Source organism: Eumetopias jubatus, unplaced genomic scaffold, assembly GCF_037043125.1.
Source record: "Eumetopias jubatus isolate StellerSeaLion01/CBP00866 unplaced genomic scaffold, mEumJub1_p1.0 scaffold_6, whole genome shotgun sequence".
NCBI classification, from domain to species: domain Eukaryota; kingdom Metazoa; phylum Chordata; class Mammalia; order Carnivora; family Otariidae; genus Eumetopias; species Eumetopias jubatus.
In genome coordinates this window covers 116264845-116283432 of record NW_028274812.1, presented here as the reverse complement: position 1 = coordinate 116283432, position 18588 = coordinate 116264845, and the positions used below count along the sequence as shown (strand labels likewise).

At 40.8% G+C, this 18588-nt stretch overlaps 1 protein-coding gene across 4 annotated transcripts in view; it reads left to right on the top strand.

Annotated features, from left to right (window-relative positions):
- The window catches only part of MAPK14 (mitogen-activated protein kinase 14), a 73084-nt gene extending 54735 nt beyond the window's left edge, over positions 1-18349 (top strand). For 2 of the 4 annotated variants that reach the window (XM_028120698.2, XM_028120695.2), the window contains exons 9-12: positions 9384-9463; positions 11818-11896; positions 15009-15182; positions 16008-18349. In XM_028120698.2, coding sequence (XP_027976499.1) covers positions 9384-9463; positions 11818-11896; positions 15009-15182; positions 16008-16075 — 401 coding nt within the window. In that variant the 3' untranslated portion in view covers positions 16076-18349. Of the gene's footprint in view, positions 1-5285; positions 5366-9383; positions 9464-11817; positions 11897-15008; positions 15183-16007 lie in introns of all 4 variants that reach the window. The other 2 variants (XM_028120697.2, XM_028120694.2) reach the window with 1 other exon arrangement.
- Positions 18350-18588: the final 239 nt, after the last annotated feature.

Here is an 18588-nt window from a genome sequence, read left to right as displayed (position 1 = left end):
CTGCAGAAATGGAAAAGTCCATTCTCAGATTCATATGGGATTACAAAATCGGGTCTAGTGCTAACTTATTTCAAAGCTGGAAACTGATTTTGAGAAGTATGACCAGTTAGAAAATAGTTTTACTAACAGTTAATAGTCTATAGCCTAAAGGAGGAGAGAAAATGAGTTTCACAGTTCTGTTACCCACCAGATACTGTTTTCTCTTCCAGAGATCACAGCATTTCCTTGCTGTGGTTTTCCTTTCCTAGGTAATCACATGAATTTCCTAAATGTGTAAAACTTTTGTTCCTTCTTTCATTTTAATAGAAGTGGTACTCTTTAAGATATTAACTAGAGGATAATGGAGCTGATGGGTTATAATCCACTTGCCATTAGCTGCTGCCTTACTCCATATGAATTTCCTTAGTGTATTAAATTTGCTTCTTAATTCTGCTTTATTCATTTCTTCTTTTGATTTTTGCAAACATTTTATGAAATACTTACAAAAAGACAATAATATAATGAACACTGGTGTTCATAGCTCCCAGATCATGAGATAAAACATGCCAATAGAGCTAAAAAACTTCTGGTGTACCCCTTCCTGTCACATCTACCCCTTACTTGCAGTCACTGGTTTCAAATATTCTCTCATTTTATTTTTCTTAATTAAAGAAATTTTTTGAAAGTAAGCTCTACTCACAGCATGGGGCTTAAACTCACAATCCTGAGATCAAGAGTTGCAGTGCGGCACCAACTAAGGGAGGCAGTGAGGCACCCTTGTTCTCTCTCATTTTAGAATTAATTAATTAATTAATTTTAGTGGGGGAGGGGCAGAGGGAGAGAGAGAATCTCAAGCAGACTCCCGCCGAGCACAGAGCCTGATGCGGGGCTTGATTTCAAGACCCGGAGATCATGACCTGAGCTGAAAGCAAGAGTCAGCGCTCAACCAACTGAGCCACGCAGGCGCCCCTGTTCTCTCTCATTTTAAAAAAAACGGTTTTACTTTAGACACTAAAAGCAAGTGTCCTAATAAATGTTGAAGAAGAAAAATATTTCAATAGGTTATTTGCCTTTTCTTCTCCCAACTTGAAAATACAGAATTTTTTCCCAGAAAAGGTTGCAATTTTCATGTGTCCACAAACCTAGAGTACCTTAAGAATTTTTGTGTGTTGACAGTGAAAATGACTATTGTGACAGCCAAGAAGAGAAGAAAGTAGACTAAGTCTTCTAGTCCATCCTGTCTCCAGGAGGATCTCCTACCTCCACACTTTGATGTTCTGGCTTTGTCTGTATGAGTTTTGTCTCATTGAAAACTGCGGCTCACTTGCAGCAGTAGCTGCAGGGAGGTCCTGCCCCACTGGTCCTCTTCCTCATCTTCAACTCTCTGGCCTGTGGACACTTTCTTGGAGTTGCCTAGAACACTTAGAAGTGAAGAGAATATTCCTCTCTTACTTTCCCTGTAATTACCCTAGTACTCTTAGGTTGATTTCCTTAACTGTTTGTTCTCCCTTTTACTTTTGTTACAGAGAACCTAAAGAGTAATCTTAGGCCTCGGTGGTTGTTTTAGAAAGGACCAGGAGATCTAGGATTTAAATTTTGACAGTTGATTGTGACTATTAAAACACGTTTTTACCTAATAGTAAAATTTCTTCTATCTAGGAAAAAGGTGTTAAACCAATTATGAAGGATGACTTATGGAAATAAATAATTGTCATAATGTGGTAAATTTTGCTTTGGTCTGCTTATGTAGCTACTTGAAGCTCCTTCTGGCCTTAACTGCCTGGACAAATTGTAGTGACCTTACAGTAGCTGGTACTATTGGAAGACTGACCTTTATTTCAGTGGATTTGCCAGCTCTTGGAGAACCTATGGTGATTTCTTCCGAAGTCTGCATGCTTTGACGTCCTTCATGCAAGTGCTTTTAGCTACTAAGTAGATTTTTATTTTGTGTTGTGTGTTTACTAATCTAAGTATTGGCTATCATGCTGTAGCAATTCTTTTTGTCCATAGCCCTTACACACTCATGGCACTGTATTTGTACACTCTCTATGATGTAAACACCTCAGATGGAGTGTTCAGAAACTTTCTTAGGCCTGATATTAAATGAAACAACTTTTCGTAACTTTTTTGTATTTAGAGTTTCCATAGAGCTATGGTCATTATAGGTTTTTGAGGGCAAGGCAGAGCTGAGTTAAAAAGCATATTACAGCAAGTCTTTTCAAGCCAACCAGTATTTATTGAACTACTCTGTGGACGGTGCTAGAGATAAAATAGCAGCTGTCCCTAAAAACAGAATGATCATACTCAGTGGAAAGTGAGTTATAGGAGTTACTGGGACAAATGCCTACTCTCTATTTATAAAATAAGACAGTGATAAAAATGCTATAATAGAGGTATAAATAAGTTATTGAGAAGAAGTAGAGATTATTTTGAACCTAAGATATCCAGAAAGACTTCATGGCAGAGTCCAAGTTTGAGTAGAACTTTGAAAAATAAATAAGAAAAGGCTTCATAGGAGCAGGGAATGGAGGTTATTTCTGTTTATGACTTGGATAAATAAGAAGCTGGAAACTGAGCAGTGTCTAGAATATTTGGGGTGCCTTGAAGCATTGAGTACATCAAGGAGTAATAGTTTGAAGCAGAGTTAGAAAAGAAGCTTGATGCCAAAGCAGGGAGGGCCTTGAGGGGCTGAGGAATTGGGACTTTATTCTTCAGACCTGTAATTGTTTCATACTGGCAGAAGCAGGAGAGAGACACGGGGTCCCCCAACTCCTTGCTGTAGTGAGGACTGTGAGTAGTGAGGGTGGCATACTCTTCAGATATGTTGAAGTAAAGTTAGGGCAGTAAAGAAACTCAGTCCAGAGTCTTCTGTCATCCCTGGAGGGGGTGTAAAACTTGACTCTTCATTTCAGTAGTCAGGAGTCTCTTAAATGAGAGTACCAATCTCAACAGCTTTATTTCTAGAGACTAGTTTTAATGCATACACTGTAAAACTACATGTTTGAGAGTTGAAGCAGTCTAGTCGGTTTTCATTTGTGGTAGGGATAGCTACCCACTTAAATTTGTTCCTGAAGAGTGTGAGGGGACTGAATACTTGTAAATTGAATCATTTTAAATGGGCAAAGGGGATCCTGTACTAAATTCTACTGTTGTATAGTTAATTTGATTATTTTAGAGCAAGACAGTAATCATCCGCCCTCCCCAGTCTGTCCCCATTAATGCATGCTTTAGATTTTTTTTCTTGTCAGCACTTTGAACTAAGAATCAGTATTGAAATTTTAACCTCCAGAACACATTGATTCTTGCCATTTGCAGATGTTAAAATTCTCTACTTCTCTACAAAAAAAATAATTTCTGTGAGTGGACTTGTTTCTAATTTATCCTTGTTTTCTTTTCTTTTTTTAATTTTATTATGTTATGTTAATCACCATACATTACATCATTAGTTTTTGATGTAGTGTTCCATGATTCATTGTTTGTGCATAACACCCAGTGCTCCATGCAGAATGTGCCCTCTTTAATACCCATCACCAGGCTAATGCATCCTGCCACGCCCCTCCCCTCTAGAACCCTCAGTTTGTTTCTCAGAGTCCATAGTCTCTCATGGTTTCTATAGAACACAAGTTGTTCGGGTCTAGGATGGGGTTTGGCAAACTTTTTCTTAAAAACCCTATGGTTTCTATTGTAACTACTCAGTTCTGCTGTGTGGGGTGAAAGCAGCACATGAACCAACAGGCATGGCTGTGTTCCAATAAAACTTTATTTTCAAAACAGGCAGCAGGCTGGGGTTTGCTGACTCCTGTCTAGAATTTTCTTCCATTTAAGTCAATTTCATATCTGGGGGAAAAAAAAGAACAGGGCAAGATGCCAGTGATATTGCATAAGTAATTCCTGTAGCTTAGGCAACTATGGTTTGCAGAGGCCATTATTTTTAAGTTATGCCGTATTACCTTTATATGTGTAATCATAAGCAGAAAACCTTTCTTCCATCTCCCTTTCCATCTTGCTCCATCTTCTCCTCAAGTCTTTTGAGTGCCCACCATGTAGCAGATGGCAAGGCTAAGTGCTGGGGAGAGGTGGCACACACAATCAGGGTGGCCTCTGCGCTCATGGAGCTACAGATCCGTAGAGGTGACAGAAAGCAGACAAAGTAACTCTAGATTGTGATAAGCACTTTGATGTTTGCAAGCACCGTGTGGAGGTAGAGAATACAGGGAAGAGGGGGCTTCCTTATTTAGAGTGTTGGGGGAGGCCTGTCTGAGGAAGTGAAGTTTAAGCTGAGACCTGAAGTTGAGAAGGACCTGAAAGGCGAAAAACCTGACCGGGTTTGTGACGGGCCTCAGAAGACAGTCCTCCTCCCCTCCTTTTCCCCTGAATGTCAGTACAGACATGGAGATAAACTACTCACGTTGTCATAGAGAGTATGTATGACTTTTTTTCTCTCCCCTTTTAACTTCCTTTTTAGGCAAGATTAATGGCAGTAAGAACAAATGAAAAGTTTTTGGCTTCTGGTTAATCCATGCACGTACATTCTGAGCGTGTATGGAAGAGTTGGCTACCAGCATAATGGTTCGGACATTGTAGCCTATTGGTGAGAGCCTCTGGGATGTGTGAGGTTTGTCACTGCACTTGTGAGGTGGAAGCCTCCTGTGTTCTGCTTCATGATGGCGCGCCTGAAGAACATGCCGCTGCAGTGGGGGAGTGGGGCCCTCTGCTGGCCGACTGTCACTCACCGCTCAGAGGGAGAGGATTTCTCGAGGGCTCGCTCAAGTGGCTAGGCTCTGGGATAGTCGGAGCCTCCTGTCCTATGACAAGCTCCTCAGGCTAACCCTTCGGGGAATATTCACAGGTGGCCTTGGCTAGCCCTCGCTCCTATGCTCCGCTGCTTTTTTCTTGTCTGTAGCACTCTGCTTGCCAGTGCTCTTTGCTTAACTGACTACTGATGCTTTGGTGGAAGGTGAGGAGGTTGTTGTGGACTGAGTAAAGCTTTTGTGTTTTCACCTGCTGTCTTTGGCAGCTAAGTACCCAGTTAAAGTCACTTCGCTTTACTGATAAGTGATGTTGACAGATACACAAAATGAATATAAATCGGATATGTGTGTGGCAGCGTTCTGAGTCTTTGTACAGGTGGAGCATGTTCTACTTGGAGTGACCATCCTGCAGAAGCCTTGATCTAGATGAATTCACCGTTTTGGCCTGGTTTGGGGTTTTTAATTTTTGTTATTGGGGTATTTGTTTTGTTTTGTTTGTTGTTTGTTTTTTATTTTTATTTTGTCCCAACATTTTCCTTTATAGTCCACCATTAGATATTGATCAGTTGAAGCTCATTTTAAGACTCGTTGGAACCCCAGGGGCTGATCTTTTGAAGAAAATCTCCTCAGAGTCTGTGAGTTGATGCTTTGATTGTAATTATCTGCCCTGTTGGGAGCCTCTGCCACTTGCCTTCCATCAATCTGTACTTTGCCCTGGGTATGTTTGTAAGCATGTGTGCCCTTTTGTGCTGACTTTCAGGATGAGGTGTGTGTGTGTGTGTGTGTGTGTGTGTGTGTGTGTATGTGTGTGTACATGCACTCATCTGCCCTCATGCATGAGTGTGTTTTGCTCTCTATTGGCATATTAGATCATGAGAGCTTGTATTGGGCAGTAGTATCCCAGTAAATGATTTGAGATTCTAACTCATTCCAAGAGATTAAAGGAACAGATGTCTCTGTTATCAAGCCCTTACATCATCTTTCTCAGAAGTTTCACATATACTTGAGTTCTTTTTACTTTTCGGTTAGTGTGTGTTCTCAGAGCATGAGCTTTACCACGTATTAGTCTAGCTTCACTACAAGAATGAAGTGTGCATTGTATCCACGCTACTGCCCTTTTCCAGAAGTTACTGCTTTTTACTGTTTTAGAATAGACAACTCACACATCTTGTATAAGTTGTCTATTCCCAACAGGGGCACCTCTCCACCCTGTCTCCAGACCAGTCCTGATACCTCACATCCACTGGAGCAGACTTGTAAATCCTTCTTCCCACAGCCTGCCTTTGTAATTACAAGTTGAATAACCTGAGAAAACGCTTTGGAGCTAATGCTTTCCTGCCTCTAAGCAGGGATCTAGAGAGAAGCCATGGGAATGTGACTCTGGCTTACTTTGGCTCCAATTTCCTGCTATTGGTCATTTTCTGGGGCCAGAGACAAGAGAGAAATCATGAAAGCTCAGCCTTTCTCCCTTTTCCCCTCTGTCTGCTGCCAGGCAGTTGACTAAAAGGGAAAAAGAGCTGTGGAGCCAAGCTCCAGTTGTGCCTTCCTGAATTCTCCTCCCAGCATTCTGACTGAAGGGGTCCCTTTGCCCAGTTGGAAGGACTGCTGGGTGGCTTGAGGCAGGCTTGAACAGGTGAGTTTGAATGGTTCATCATCTCCCTTATAAAATATATTATCATCTGGTATGTTTCTGATACATTTCCATTAAAAGACCACAAAGCCCAGTGTATTTATGAATTTCACCTTTGAGGGATGTAAGAAACTGTACTGGCTCTATTATTTTGTTTCATTTATTTATTTAAGATGAGAAGGAAAAGCACAGAAAGCTGTGACTTGCCTGAGTCATGCACTGAGTCACTTGGCAGAGCTGAGCATAGATCTCAGATGTTCTTATAACATGATCTCTAAACTTGAATCTCATGCGATTGCACACTATTTTGAAAGTCATTGTCAGAGTTACTGACCACCATGTCAACCCAAAGGAGTGCTTTCTTTTGCCTTATGAAATGCAGAAGCTGGATAGAGTGAATCAAAGAAGATAAGGAATGCTGCTTAGAGAGGATGGTGCTTTCTTGTTTTAAATGCATGTGCTTAGGAAGACTGGTAATACAGAAAACATGGAGGCAAGGGAGTGGGGTGGGAGGAAGTTTAGTTTATTTACCAATAGTACTAATGAGACTAGGATAGTAAATTCATTCCCTGTCTGGATATGGCCACTAGCAGCTCCTTCTCAGTCCCCTCTCCCCTGCCCAACCATCTGCCCTAGAGGTGTGTGCTATTAGTCACAAGAATCTCTAAAAGAAAAAGAATGGGTAATATACTATTTACTTATTATTAATCCATCATTTATTTTTAGGAAAGAAACATCAGTGCCCAGCCTAATAATGAGATCTCTTTATCTTATGTGAAATAGGGCACATCATACATTTAAACGGCTCTAGAGTTGGGCATAATAAAATGGACTACCAGAATATAGAACGTACTCCAGTAATGCTGTATTGAGTATAGGAATAAGAAAGGGTTTTTGTTTTGTTTTGTTTTTTCCTACCTGGTGATGGCAAGTGGATAAAGGGGGTTTAAATGGTAGACAAGATTAATTTGATGTTAGTAATACTGTCCAAGTACCAGTTTATCTTAAAAAGCACATGATTTGTGTGGGACACATGGTGTGTAAATAACAAAGCCAGGTGAGTAAAATTGTTTAAGGATTTTAAAAATTGAAAGAAAAATTCATTAGTGAGGGAATGTAATAAAAGAAACCCAATAGCTATTTTTATCACTCCTGAAAAGTAGTAAGGTAGTGATGCCATCATTTTTTTTCTTTTCAAATTTTTATTTAAATTCTAGTTAGTTAACATACAGATTCCATCATTTATGTAGAAATTCAATCAATAAATAGGGCATTGTAAGAAAATGCAATAATGGGCTGATTGAGAACAAGTTGGGATATACTGTGAGAAAGGGGATGATAAATAGGTCATGGCAGCTCAGGAGAGAGGACTGTTTTGGTTAGTGACCCAGTACCTATAGTAATCAGTGAAAGAACAACAAAAAAAAATCATATTAAGAAAGCAAAAGCCCTTTCACTGACTCCCATTTTTCTCTAGACATATATTCTTCCTAGCCTCCTGACAGGAGGGGGATATAATAATTTTGTCTCCTTTGGCTAAAGGAGACAAAAATAGAAAATGCACAGGCCAAGTATTGTTCCCAAGAAAGAGGAGAGAGGTGGCAGGATTCTAAGATTTTAAAACCCAACTGGTATTCTGCTATTGCTGGTTTACTTAGTGAGCCCCTTTTGTTGTATTTCTTGGCATGCAAAGTACTATTGGTTATGTAATTTGTTTAAAGGTAAATCTAAACTTTGTTGAGAGAATGGTAAAAGGGCTTCATGCCACCTTTTGAATTTGCTGGCCTCTGTCTTTGGGTGTAAGGAGTGTGAAAGGCAAGATGGAGCTCATGGTCCCAGCTCTCTCCTGCCGGCCAGCCTTCAACATATATTTGTAGTCCTCTGACCACGAGGGAATTTGAGTTCAGAGGATGAGTAAATGTGAAAAATTACTGAAGGAAGCCACAGAGAAGTGTGATTGCCTGACCAGGGTGCTCATTGAAGATGCTGCTACAACCGGAGGAAGGAATTAATAGTTTAAGAAGAAAGGGAATATAGAAAGATTTTTATTGAATTGCATTGATTTTAAAAATCCCATCACTGCTCCTTTAATAGGAACACATGATAAACCAGTTCATATAACATTTTGGAGGAGGGTGAATTGTGTTAAAGCTGAGGGGGCAGCAAGAAGAGAGAAGTTTGGAATACTGTTTCCATATGTGCTTGTACATATGGAAGACCTAGTAGTTTCGTCCTTGTCAGATCATTGCAGAGCGTTTGCAGACTTCCTCCCAGCTGTTAATTAAGTGAAGTCAGCCTGTTCACCTGTTAGAGACTTGTGGAAGAAATCACTGTGGCATGCTCTAATACCATTAGCAGCCTATTTTGTCTTTGCCATTAGCTTCTAACTTTGCCCCATGTCTCCTCTTTCTTCATCACCACTGTGTGTGTGTGGCATGTTTTATAAATGTACCACTACTAATGTCTTTGAAACTTGGCATTGCTTATCAGCTCACACACCCACCCATGTCTTAACCTTTGGAGGGATGGTGCCATGGAGAGTTACCAGAACCTGTGCCACGAAAATTTAACCTCTTCCTTGAATGGATATATTGAAAAATTTTGTTTTGTCCAGAGCTGAATCAAAATTTTCTGAATCATCTCCATTTATTCCCCAAGCAAGCAGGTTTTGGCCATCAGTACTTGAAAACAGTTCTCTGGCTGGCATCCTGGATCAAGGGCAGTCTCTTTCCAGGGAGCCTAAATATTTAATCTTAAAGATGATGCTAAAACTAAAGGAAAATAATTTTCCTTATCTGCATGGCCAGTTACTGGCTGCATGCCTAGTAAACTCTCATGCCATTCCACAGAAGTGTGCTTTCACATGCAGCCTTGGGCCCTGGCCTGTGGGGGGGGATGGGATGGGTGGGGAGTGGGTTTTTTTGTTCGTTTGGGGGTGGCTTTTTTGGCCTTCTTAAGAACTTGAGTTGAAAGTTATTTTTTTGCACTGTGTGTTTAACAATGCCCTTGACTAGGCATCTAAGATATTAACCAGCTTCAGCAGATTATGCGTCTGACGGGGACCCCCCCTGCTTATCTCATTAACAGGATGCCAAGCCATGAGGTGAGAACAAACAGACTGGATAGGGATATCCAATTCAGAAGGCCACATTCTCATTTTGTTGCCACTGTATATATAACCAACGTGGTTTTTAATGTCACTGAGTGCTTGCATGGGCCTTGAGGGCTACTAAGGTGATGACCGCCTCTGTGCTATTGCAGGATGCTCACATTTGGGATAAAATGTCATCCAGTCCTCTGGATTGAGAATATAATTTATAGGCTTGTAAATAGAAAATGATACTACTTTTATATTTGGGTTTTATGAATTTAGTGCTCAAGAGGCTGTTGTGGCATGTTAGCATCTGATGACTGTAGGCTGGAAGTATATTGAACTGAGGGCCATTAGGATGCTTTCCTATTCATCAGTTTTTTATAATGACCAAAAGAGAATTCTTCAAGATAAAAAACAAGTCTATAAAATATCCAACACTAATAAATAACTATATTTAAAAGAAAATATACAAATAATATGGAATAAATATGAACACTTATATAGGGTTAAATGTCTTCTTTACCAGTTCTTACTACTTAATCTAACACTAGTTTTATAATCAGAGATGGTTGGGGCCCTTCTTTCCAAGATGCCTTTCATCTTTTTGGGAGCCAAGTTGGCATCACAGAGGCCCTTCCCAGCAGTGTTGTTTCTATTTCAGCTATATCCAGGTAGTTTTTAAATTTACCTTTATTAATTTTATTAGAGGGATGACTGTTCTCTGCATGAGACAGGTCTCTCTTACCTCTGTCTTCCCTTGATCCTTTTATCTACATGCTCAAGTAGGAAGGGATTACAGACATGTGGATATTCAATTCTGAGAACTTTCTTTTCAGATTGGAAAGATTCTCAACCAAAGCAGACCTCTCCTGCTTGCTGCACATAGAGTGACTAAGAAGGGGAAGTTGCCGTAGTAATCAGAACTTTTTCTAGGCTTGTGTGTGCACACACCCACACACACACACTTTTACTGTTGAGCTGAGCTGTATTAAAACAGGAATTTTAAGGAAGTGGTTAAGATAGATTCAAAGAAGTTTTATCTCAACTATTCAGATGGACTGATAGTGGGATTTATGTTTTGAAACAGGGAAGGTCATAGACACGGTTTAATACCTAAATCTGAAGTACACATTTATGAGTACACTTGTATTTACATGATTATTCTCAGGACCAGTTTTTGGGTTTGCCTTGGTAGAGCTATCAGTCCTTAAAAGTATTTGACACCTTAAGTTCCTTTGAGTAGAGTTCAGAAATTGTGAAGTTGAAACACCCTTAGGGAGTGAGAGCAAACTTTCTAAAGGCAACGGGGAAAGCAGCTAATGTTGAGTTCTCACTCTGCACCAAGTACTGTGCTAAGGAAGTATTGGTTTGTTATCTCCAGTCCTCACTGAAGCTCTGAAGTAGGCGTTGTAAATCTCATTTTACAGAAGAGGAACTCAAGCCTTAAAGAGAATAAGTAACTTGCCCAAAGTGATAAAGTCAAGATTCAAACTCAAGCCTGTTCCACCATAGGGACCAAACTTAAGACAACTAGTAATATAAATGTGGTTTGTGTCAGAATTTTAGTTTGAAGCTTTTTCGTGAGCTTTATCTTATTTGAATATCGCAATAACCGTATGACATTACAGGCAAGCCAAATACTAATACCTAATACTAATATTTTGCAGATAAGGTCACTGATACGTTGGTTGAGACTTGCATAAGAAGACATAGCTTCTAAGTGGTAGGGGAAATATTTCTGCATAGGCCACGTAACATAATCCACTATTCTTCATCATTCTTACCGAGTTGTTTTAGTATTTTTAAAATGTGTTCAAGACTTTTAGAATAATATACTAAGCTTATGTTTACTTTCTTATTACCAAGATTACTTTGTTAGCAAGGTTTAACATTGATACCCTTTTAACAAACTAAGAGTACCTACTGAGATCAGCACCATGAGAAGCCTGCTGGTCCTAGACTTTCTTTAGGAGTACCGATCCCTGTGCTAATTTTAGCTTTCTAGGAAGGCTGTCTCAGAAAGGGCAACTCCTTAGATACCTTGGCCTCATTTTTTTTTTTTTTAATGATCCTTTTGATCCTTTGATTGGAAAGCTAATAAAAGGGAACTTAATTGCTTAGCATTCTCCTTCACTTGAAATGTAACTGTGAGAGATAGCCAGAATAAACAAAAGTGCTGGTTATACATAAGGAAGTTAAGATGGCAGTAAGAGAGAAATCTTTTAATTGAATATCAAAGACAATCATAAACATTGAAACTAGCAGACTTTGTCAGTTAACACTTGTTCCTTGGCAGGACCGAACTCTCTGGGAGCAGTAACATTATTGAACAAAGCCATTTTCAAAACCTTTTATTTTTACAGGCAAGAAACTACATTCAGTCTTTGACCCAGATGCCAAAAATGAACTTTGCAAATGTATTTATTGGCGCCAATCCCTTGGGTAAGTTGATCATATCCTCACCTCATGAATACTGAATTGTTAGTAACATAAATTGGGAAATTAAAGAGGAGTTTTTCCTTTTGATTAAATAGGGTACCATTAATTAAATCCTAGGAGGTGGTAAGTAATGCTATTTATTACCTATGTTTGTGTTGTCAGGTTTTTTAATCATGTGTTATGTGTATATATTTATATGATCCTAGAATTTGGTGGAAGAAATGAGCTTGTATGGTGAAGAAAGGAGAGCAAGTAGTGGGGATGTTGGGAGAAAAGATCGAGGGGCACAGGAAGAAGGAGGTACAGAGGAAAGCCTATGACTGGACAACTGCTGCAGTTTTGTGGTGTCCCAAGCCAAGGGCAGAAACAACTGGAGCAAATGGGGGTTTAGAGGACCCCCCCAGGAGCTCCCTGCAGTGTGCCCTGCACTGCCTGTAGCTGCCCAGTGCCACAGGTCCTGCCGTCCTTGTGCACTTTTCCTTTCTCCTCCTCTTCTTCTGCCCCCCCAGGGACTTAATTAACCATTCTGTCTTCTTTGCGGGGCGAATTTGCCACCTCAGACTTTAAGGAATGGCTCCATATTCCTTCCGGCCACCATCACTTCTGGGATCCTCGGCAGAGGGATGTGACAGGGGTAGCTGTGGGACATGTACTGCCTTGGCTAAGAAGGGAGTTGATTTATTCCTTAAATTTGGGGGCGAATATGTGCTTTGGTTGGCCCCTAGCAGTGGCATTGCCTGAGACCCCACTTCCCTGATTCGAGGATTGTGCAGTAGACCGGGCCATTTAACAGAAGACACGGAAAAATCAGACCAGGCCTCCCTATGAGAAAGGGAGGGAGGCCATGCTATGATAATAGTATAATCAAGCTTCTCACTTTCCTGAAGATTGTGTTATATTGGCATGTTCTAAAATCTCTCAGTGGGTCATCCCTCTGCTTGGTCCCGGCAGCTGTGTTTCAGGTTTAGTTTTATCCTTTGAGAGCTGATAGTCATGATGCCGTCTTCAGAAGTTGTAGTGAAAGCTAAGTGGTTTTCCCTTTTTAAGTACTTCATCCATAGTGATCATTGAGAGTGATTTCAGTGTTACTGTGATAATTCTTACAAGAGCAGAGATGCTCACATTCTTTGAGATGTTGGGCAGTCCTGGGTGAGTCTTTGTCAGCCTTGGAGATTGTAAGTAGGCCAGATCTCAGCTGGGCCACTCTCACATCCAAAAATGAGTCCACAAACTCATCAGGGGTATATACAGAATTTTATGCAGTTGGTTTAGGTTTGCATCTGCCCCGGTATGTACGCTCCCATTGGCTTTGTAGGATTTATTTGAACTGTATTATCTAGTTCAAGGATCTGTGACAGCTCTGTTTGAGTTGTAAATACTCTAGGATGTTGGGAAATTATGCTGTATGCTGGTAGCTTTCTTGTCTGTCGCTCTGTTCTGAATGTATTTTCATCAAATCAGTTCATATTTCAGACCTGGCAGTGCTCGCTGTTTGACTTCCTGTTAACCAACTCCAAGAGATTTGTTAACTCATTTTTCGGGGCCGGGGGGGGGGGCATATGTGTGTCCCAGCAGCTTATTTAGGTCATATCCATCCTTCTCTGGAGTCATGACATTTAAACATTCAAAAGAACTGGATACCACTTAGCAATACAGACCGCCAATGAGTTGAATGGAGGCTTTGGGCCATCTGGTGCTCAGCACTGCAGTTCTCAGAATTTAAACATGCTTAACAGCTCACTGCCAAACAGTGGCGTCATACAAAGAGTTTCTTCTTGCAGACAGAACATGGTGTTACTGACCACGAACTTGTGCCCAGCATATTAACTGAGTAGGAACACACCAACGATATAAATAATGACAGCTGTGTTTTGTCAGTCACGAACTTCATGTTTGACTATTATTCTCAAAACATGAATTAAGACTTGAATTGCCCTTTGATATAGTGTTTGTACTTCTATCTGTCAAGATCTTAGAGGAATCTTTTCCTTACCCCTGATCTTATTCCTCATCAAGGTATTGGTTATTAGGACATTGTACTTTTCATCCTAGGAAACCCAATCAGATGTAGCGTGTGACCCTTAATTGGATCCTGGTTTGAAGAAACCAGTTATAAAAGACAACTTTGGGATAATTGGAGAAATTTTAACATAAACTGGATCTTAGATGATATTTGAGAATTATTCAGTTGTCAGACATGATGGTTTTGTGATTATATAGAAAGATGTCTTTATGCTGAAATATTTTGGGGTAAAGTGTCTATCATTTTATTTTAAAATGGTCCAGCAAAAAACACAGTTAGACAGATAGAAAAATAAATAATGTTAATTGTTGGGTATGGGTGGTGAGCATATGACTATTCACTGTACTATTGTTTTGTATATTGAAATTTTTCATAGCGAAAATTTTGTATTTCTTTTATCCAAATACCATGTCTTGCCCACACACCATGTAAAACCCTAATTTGTTCATTGTTGGAAGATCCTTTTGATGAATATTCATTGTGTTATGTTAGTAAATAAACAGCATAGGGAGACAAAAAAAAATTTAAAAACCACCCTGCTTACCTTTTCTAGGTTACTTTGGTTATAGGCTTTCCTTTTTTTTTTTTTTAAAGATTTTATCCATTTATTTGAGAGAGAGCACGTGTGCACGCATGAGTGGGGGGAGGGGGAGAGGGAGAAGCAGACTCCCCACTGAGCAGAGAGCCCACACACCAGCTCAATCCCAGGACCCCGGGACCATGACCTGAGCCAAAGGCAGACGCCCAACTGACTGAGCCACCCAGGCGCCCCTAGGCTTTCCTTTTGACACGGTTTGACTACATGGTAGCAGTTTGACATTGATGTTCCACAAAAGCTTGTTCAGAGTCTCAGTTATTTTTAAAAATTGCTCTTTAGTAATGTATTCTTAATATAAAACACATCCATACACACGCACATGCACACACACATATAAAGAAGAAAAGGGATAATGTTTCCTAGAGCAGACACATGGGGGGAGAATTCTTTGTTCAGTATGAAGACTCAAAACTGTGTGTTTGCTTAATAAGGCCTAATTTTTTGGCTAAGTTGTTAAAAACTCTTTTTTTCCTTCCAATCTGTGGGACTGATAGCTGTCGACTTGCTGGAGAAGATGCTTGTATTGGATTCAGACAAGAGAATTACGGCAGCCCAAGCCCTCGCACATGCCTATTTTGCTCAGTACCATGATCCTGATGATGAACCAGTGGCTGATCCTTACGATCAGTCCTTTGAAAGCAGGGACCTCCTTATAGATGAATGGAAAAGTAAGTCATAAGAGCAGGATTAACATCTAGTGTGAGGACTTAGATTTGAAAATCTTTCTTAGGTGAGCCACTAACCAAAAGCTGTGGGAAAATAGAATTTCTGGTTACAACCAACTTGTTAAAACTGGTAACTAGTGTCTCTGATGCAGAATGGATATGTTCCTCTCATGGAAACTGTCTGTTGTAGATGAGGACACTCTCTGGACCTTTGAGGTACTTATGTCTGGTCTGATTTTACACACAGCCCCTTACATCTGTATAGAGCTTCGAGGTTCTCAGAATCTGCATTTACAACATCTGTTGGAGATAAGTAGGGAATAAGGTATTTTTATAGTTTTACAATCGATAGAACTCTAGAATTACAGTTTTACAATTGATAGTTTATTCTTGTCTCTTACCTTAGACCTAGTTAGGGACACAGCCAGAAATGGAACCTGTGTCTCCTTTATGTCCAACTTCAAATTCTTTCCATAAAACATACATTCAGAATTCTAGGTAGATCCCTAAAGCCAGAATTAGCTGTTGCTGTAGCTTGTAGAAGTGCTCTGTTATTCTTGAGCACCTTCTCCAGAGAGCCTTAAAAAGGAGGCACTGCTGAATGAAACAAGTAAGTAAAAATAGTTCTTTTTTGTGTCCTTGAACTTCTGTGTAATCACATGTTCCCTTAGGATATCACACATAAGCAGTGAGGTGGTTATTTGAAGTAGTCCATCAGACCACTGGCCTGGACAGGAGGGAAGGACCTTGAGCTTAGAAGTTGGAGTACCTGTCAGTGAAGAGCATAGTCTAAACTCTCACGTCCTGCTTTTCCTTCCTGATTTTTAGGCCTGACCTACGATGAAGTCATCAGCTTTGTGCCACCACCCCTTGACCAAGAAGAGATGGAATCCTGAGCACCTGGTTTCTGTTTTGTTGATCCCACTTCACTGTGAGGGGAAGGCCTTTTCATGGGAACTCTCCAAATATCATTCAAGTGCCTCTTGTTGCAGAGATTTCCTCCATGGTGGAAGGGGTGTGTGTACGCGTGTGCGCGCGCGTGTATGTGTGTATGTGTGTGCTTCTGTCGTGTGCATGTGTCTGTCTTTGTGGGAGGGAAACTATGATCACAGTGACTTTCCTTGGAGTCACAGAAGCTGTGGGGCAGCCCCTGCTTGCTCGTTGTGAGAGTCAGCCCAGGCAGGCAAGAGCTACCATCTTGTTAGGGTTTGTTACGTGCAAAAGAAAAAACATTAAACGGCCCAGATCCCAGTCATGCTTTTGCCATTTTGGCCTTTCCCACAGCCCTGCCTTGAGGTGGGGGGGGTGTAGACCCACCTACATCCTATAGTGGCACAGAGAGAGGGCGCGCACTTTCTGGCTGCTTCGAAAGTCATCCCTAGCGACGGCACGCGGCCAAAAAGGACCAACTGGCTTCTGTGCACTAGTCTGTGATTGATTTGCTTAGTATGATTCTCAGAACTCAGCAGGTATGTCCGAAACTGTAAATATGCTTGTGCCTTAAGAGGAGAGAAGAAAGTGTAGATAGTTCAGACAGCGCTGGAGGTGGCGTGCTGAGCCAGGCAAGCAGTCAGGCCGTCGGCCGGCCGCCGGCGAACCAGAAGTAACCAGGGAGCCCTTGGCAGTGGCGTGTGTGCATGTGTGCGCATGCGTGTGTGTGCTCCCCCCCGCTTGCCCCCCCCACCTCCAGTGCAAAGGTTTCTTGCGTAGTAGCCCCAGCAGGCAGAAGCCGGTTCTTGCTGTCAGTGTACTTCCTGTGTGCTCTTTATTCCCAGCAGAGTGACGATGTGTTTTGCACGTCTTGCTATTTGAGCATGCACAGCTGCTTGTCTGTTCTCTTCGGGAGGCCCTGGTGCCAGGCAGGTTTGCCAGTGAAGACGTCTTGGGTAGTTCAGAGCCCACATCACCTCGGCTGATGCCACGGGCAGGTGACATCATCCTCTCTCCAGCCCCAGTGCTATTTTGTGTTGAACACAATTGATACTCCAGGTGCTTTTGATGTGAAAACTATGAAGAAATGGAACAGATGGGTGTATAGCATTTTCATTCTTGCCATCTGGTTTTCGACAAACTATTTTTGGGGAGCCATCACGGGAAAGATCAGGGCTTTTCCCGGGAATATCTCAGACTTTGAAAAACAGTTGTTGTCTTCACTCCCAATAGCCAATGCTAAGAAATGCTGAAAATCAAAGTGAACAATAAAAGGTCATAAGGCCAGAAACTCCTTTTGCTATCTTTGTCTAAACATGGTTATTAAAAAAAGTAATGAGGTGTCTTTTCCACCCTTCTTTGGAAAAGGGTCTTCTTGGCAGCTTAACATTGACTTCTTGGTCTTGGTTTGGGGAGAGATAAATTTTGTTTCAGAATTTTGTATATTGCAGGAATCCTTTGAGAATGTGATTCCTTTTGATGGGAGAAAGGGCAAATTATTCTAATATTTTGTATTTTCAACTTTATAAAGATGAAATATCCTCAGGGGTGGAGAAGAGTTGTTTTCATAATTTTCTGAATTGCAAACGTCTTGTGCTACATAAGGGCCCATGTATTTAAACCTCTTGTGAAATAAGAAAGTGTAAAGCCACTTCCACTATTAGCTGTGTGACAAAATCTTGTATTTGGGACAAGGTATATCCGTTTCTCTATCACAGTGCAGTGGTACATGCGCTCCAGAGGGATGAGGTAGGACCCCTGAGTCAACTGGAGCAAGAAGGAAGGAGGCAGGCTGACGGTGATTGCGTCTCACCTGGGATTCTCCCCCTCTTTAAAGGAAAATGAACGCAAAGGCCTCATCTCCTTTATATGCAGTTCAAATCCTCACAGTCCACAGCAAGATGAATTTTATCCGCCATGTTGGGTTGTAAATGCTAGTGTGATTTCCTACAGAAATACTGCTCTGAATATTTTTTCATAAAGGTCTTTGCACATGTGATTGTATATGCATTAGGAGGCTGAATGTTCCGGGAGCCTGGACTCAGCTGGAGCCCGTGGAAGAGCTCCTTGGTTTCTGAGCATCATGCTCCCATCTCCTGATTTCTCTGAACAGAAAGCAAAAGAGAGAATGAGGGAAACTGCTATTTTATTTGTATTCATGAACTTGGCTGTAATCAGTTATGCCATATAGGATGTCATACAATACCACTGGTTAAAATAAAGCCTATTTTTCAAATTTAGTGAGTTTCTCAAATTTATTTTATTTTTATGTTGATTGTTTTTTATTTAGTGTACAATATGGCATTACATCGATGTTCTTTCAGTTGTGGCCTGGCATATGTTTCTGATAGATCTTAATATTTACTCCTAAAATTTAGAAGACACTTTAACAGATTGTACACTTTATGGTGAAGCAGATCTGAGTCTTTGATGTAGATGGATAGAGCAAATAGCAAATAAGGTATAACGCGGCAGGCAG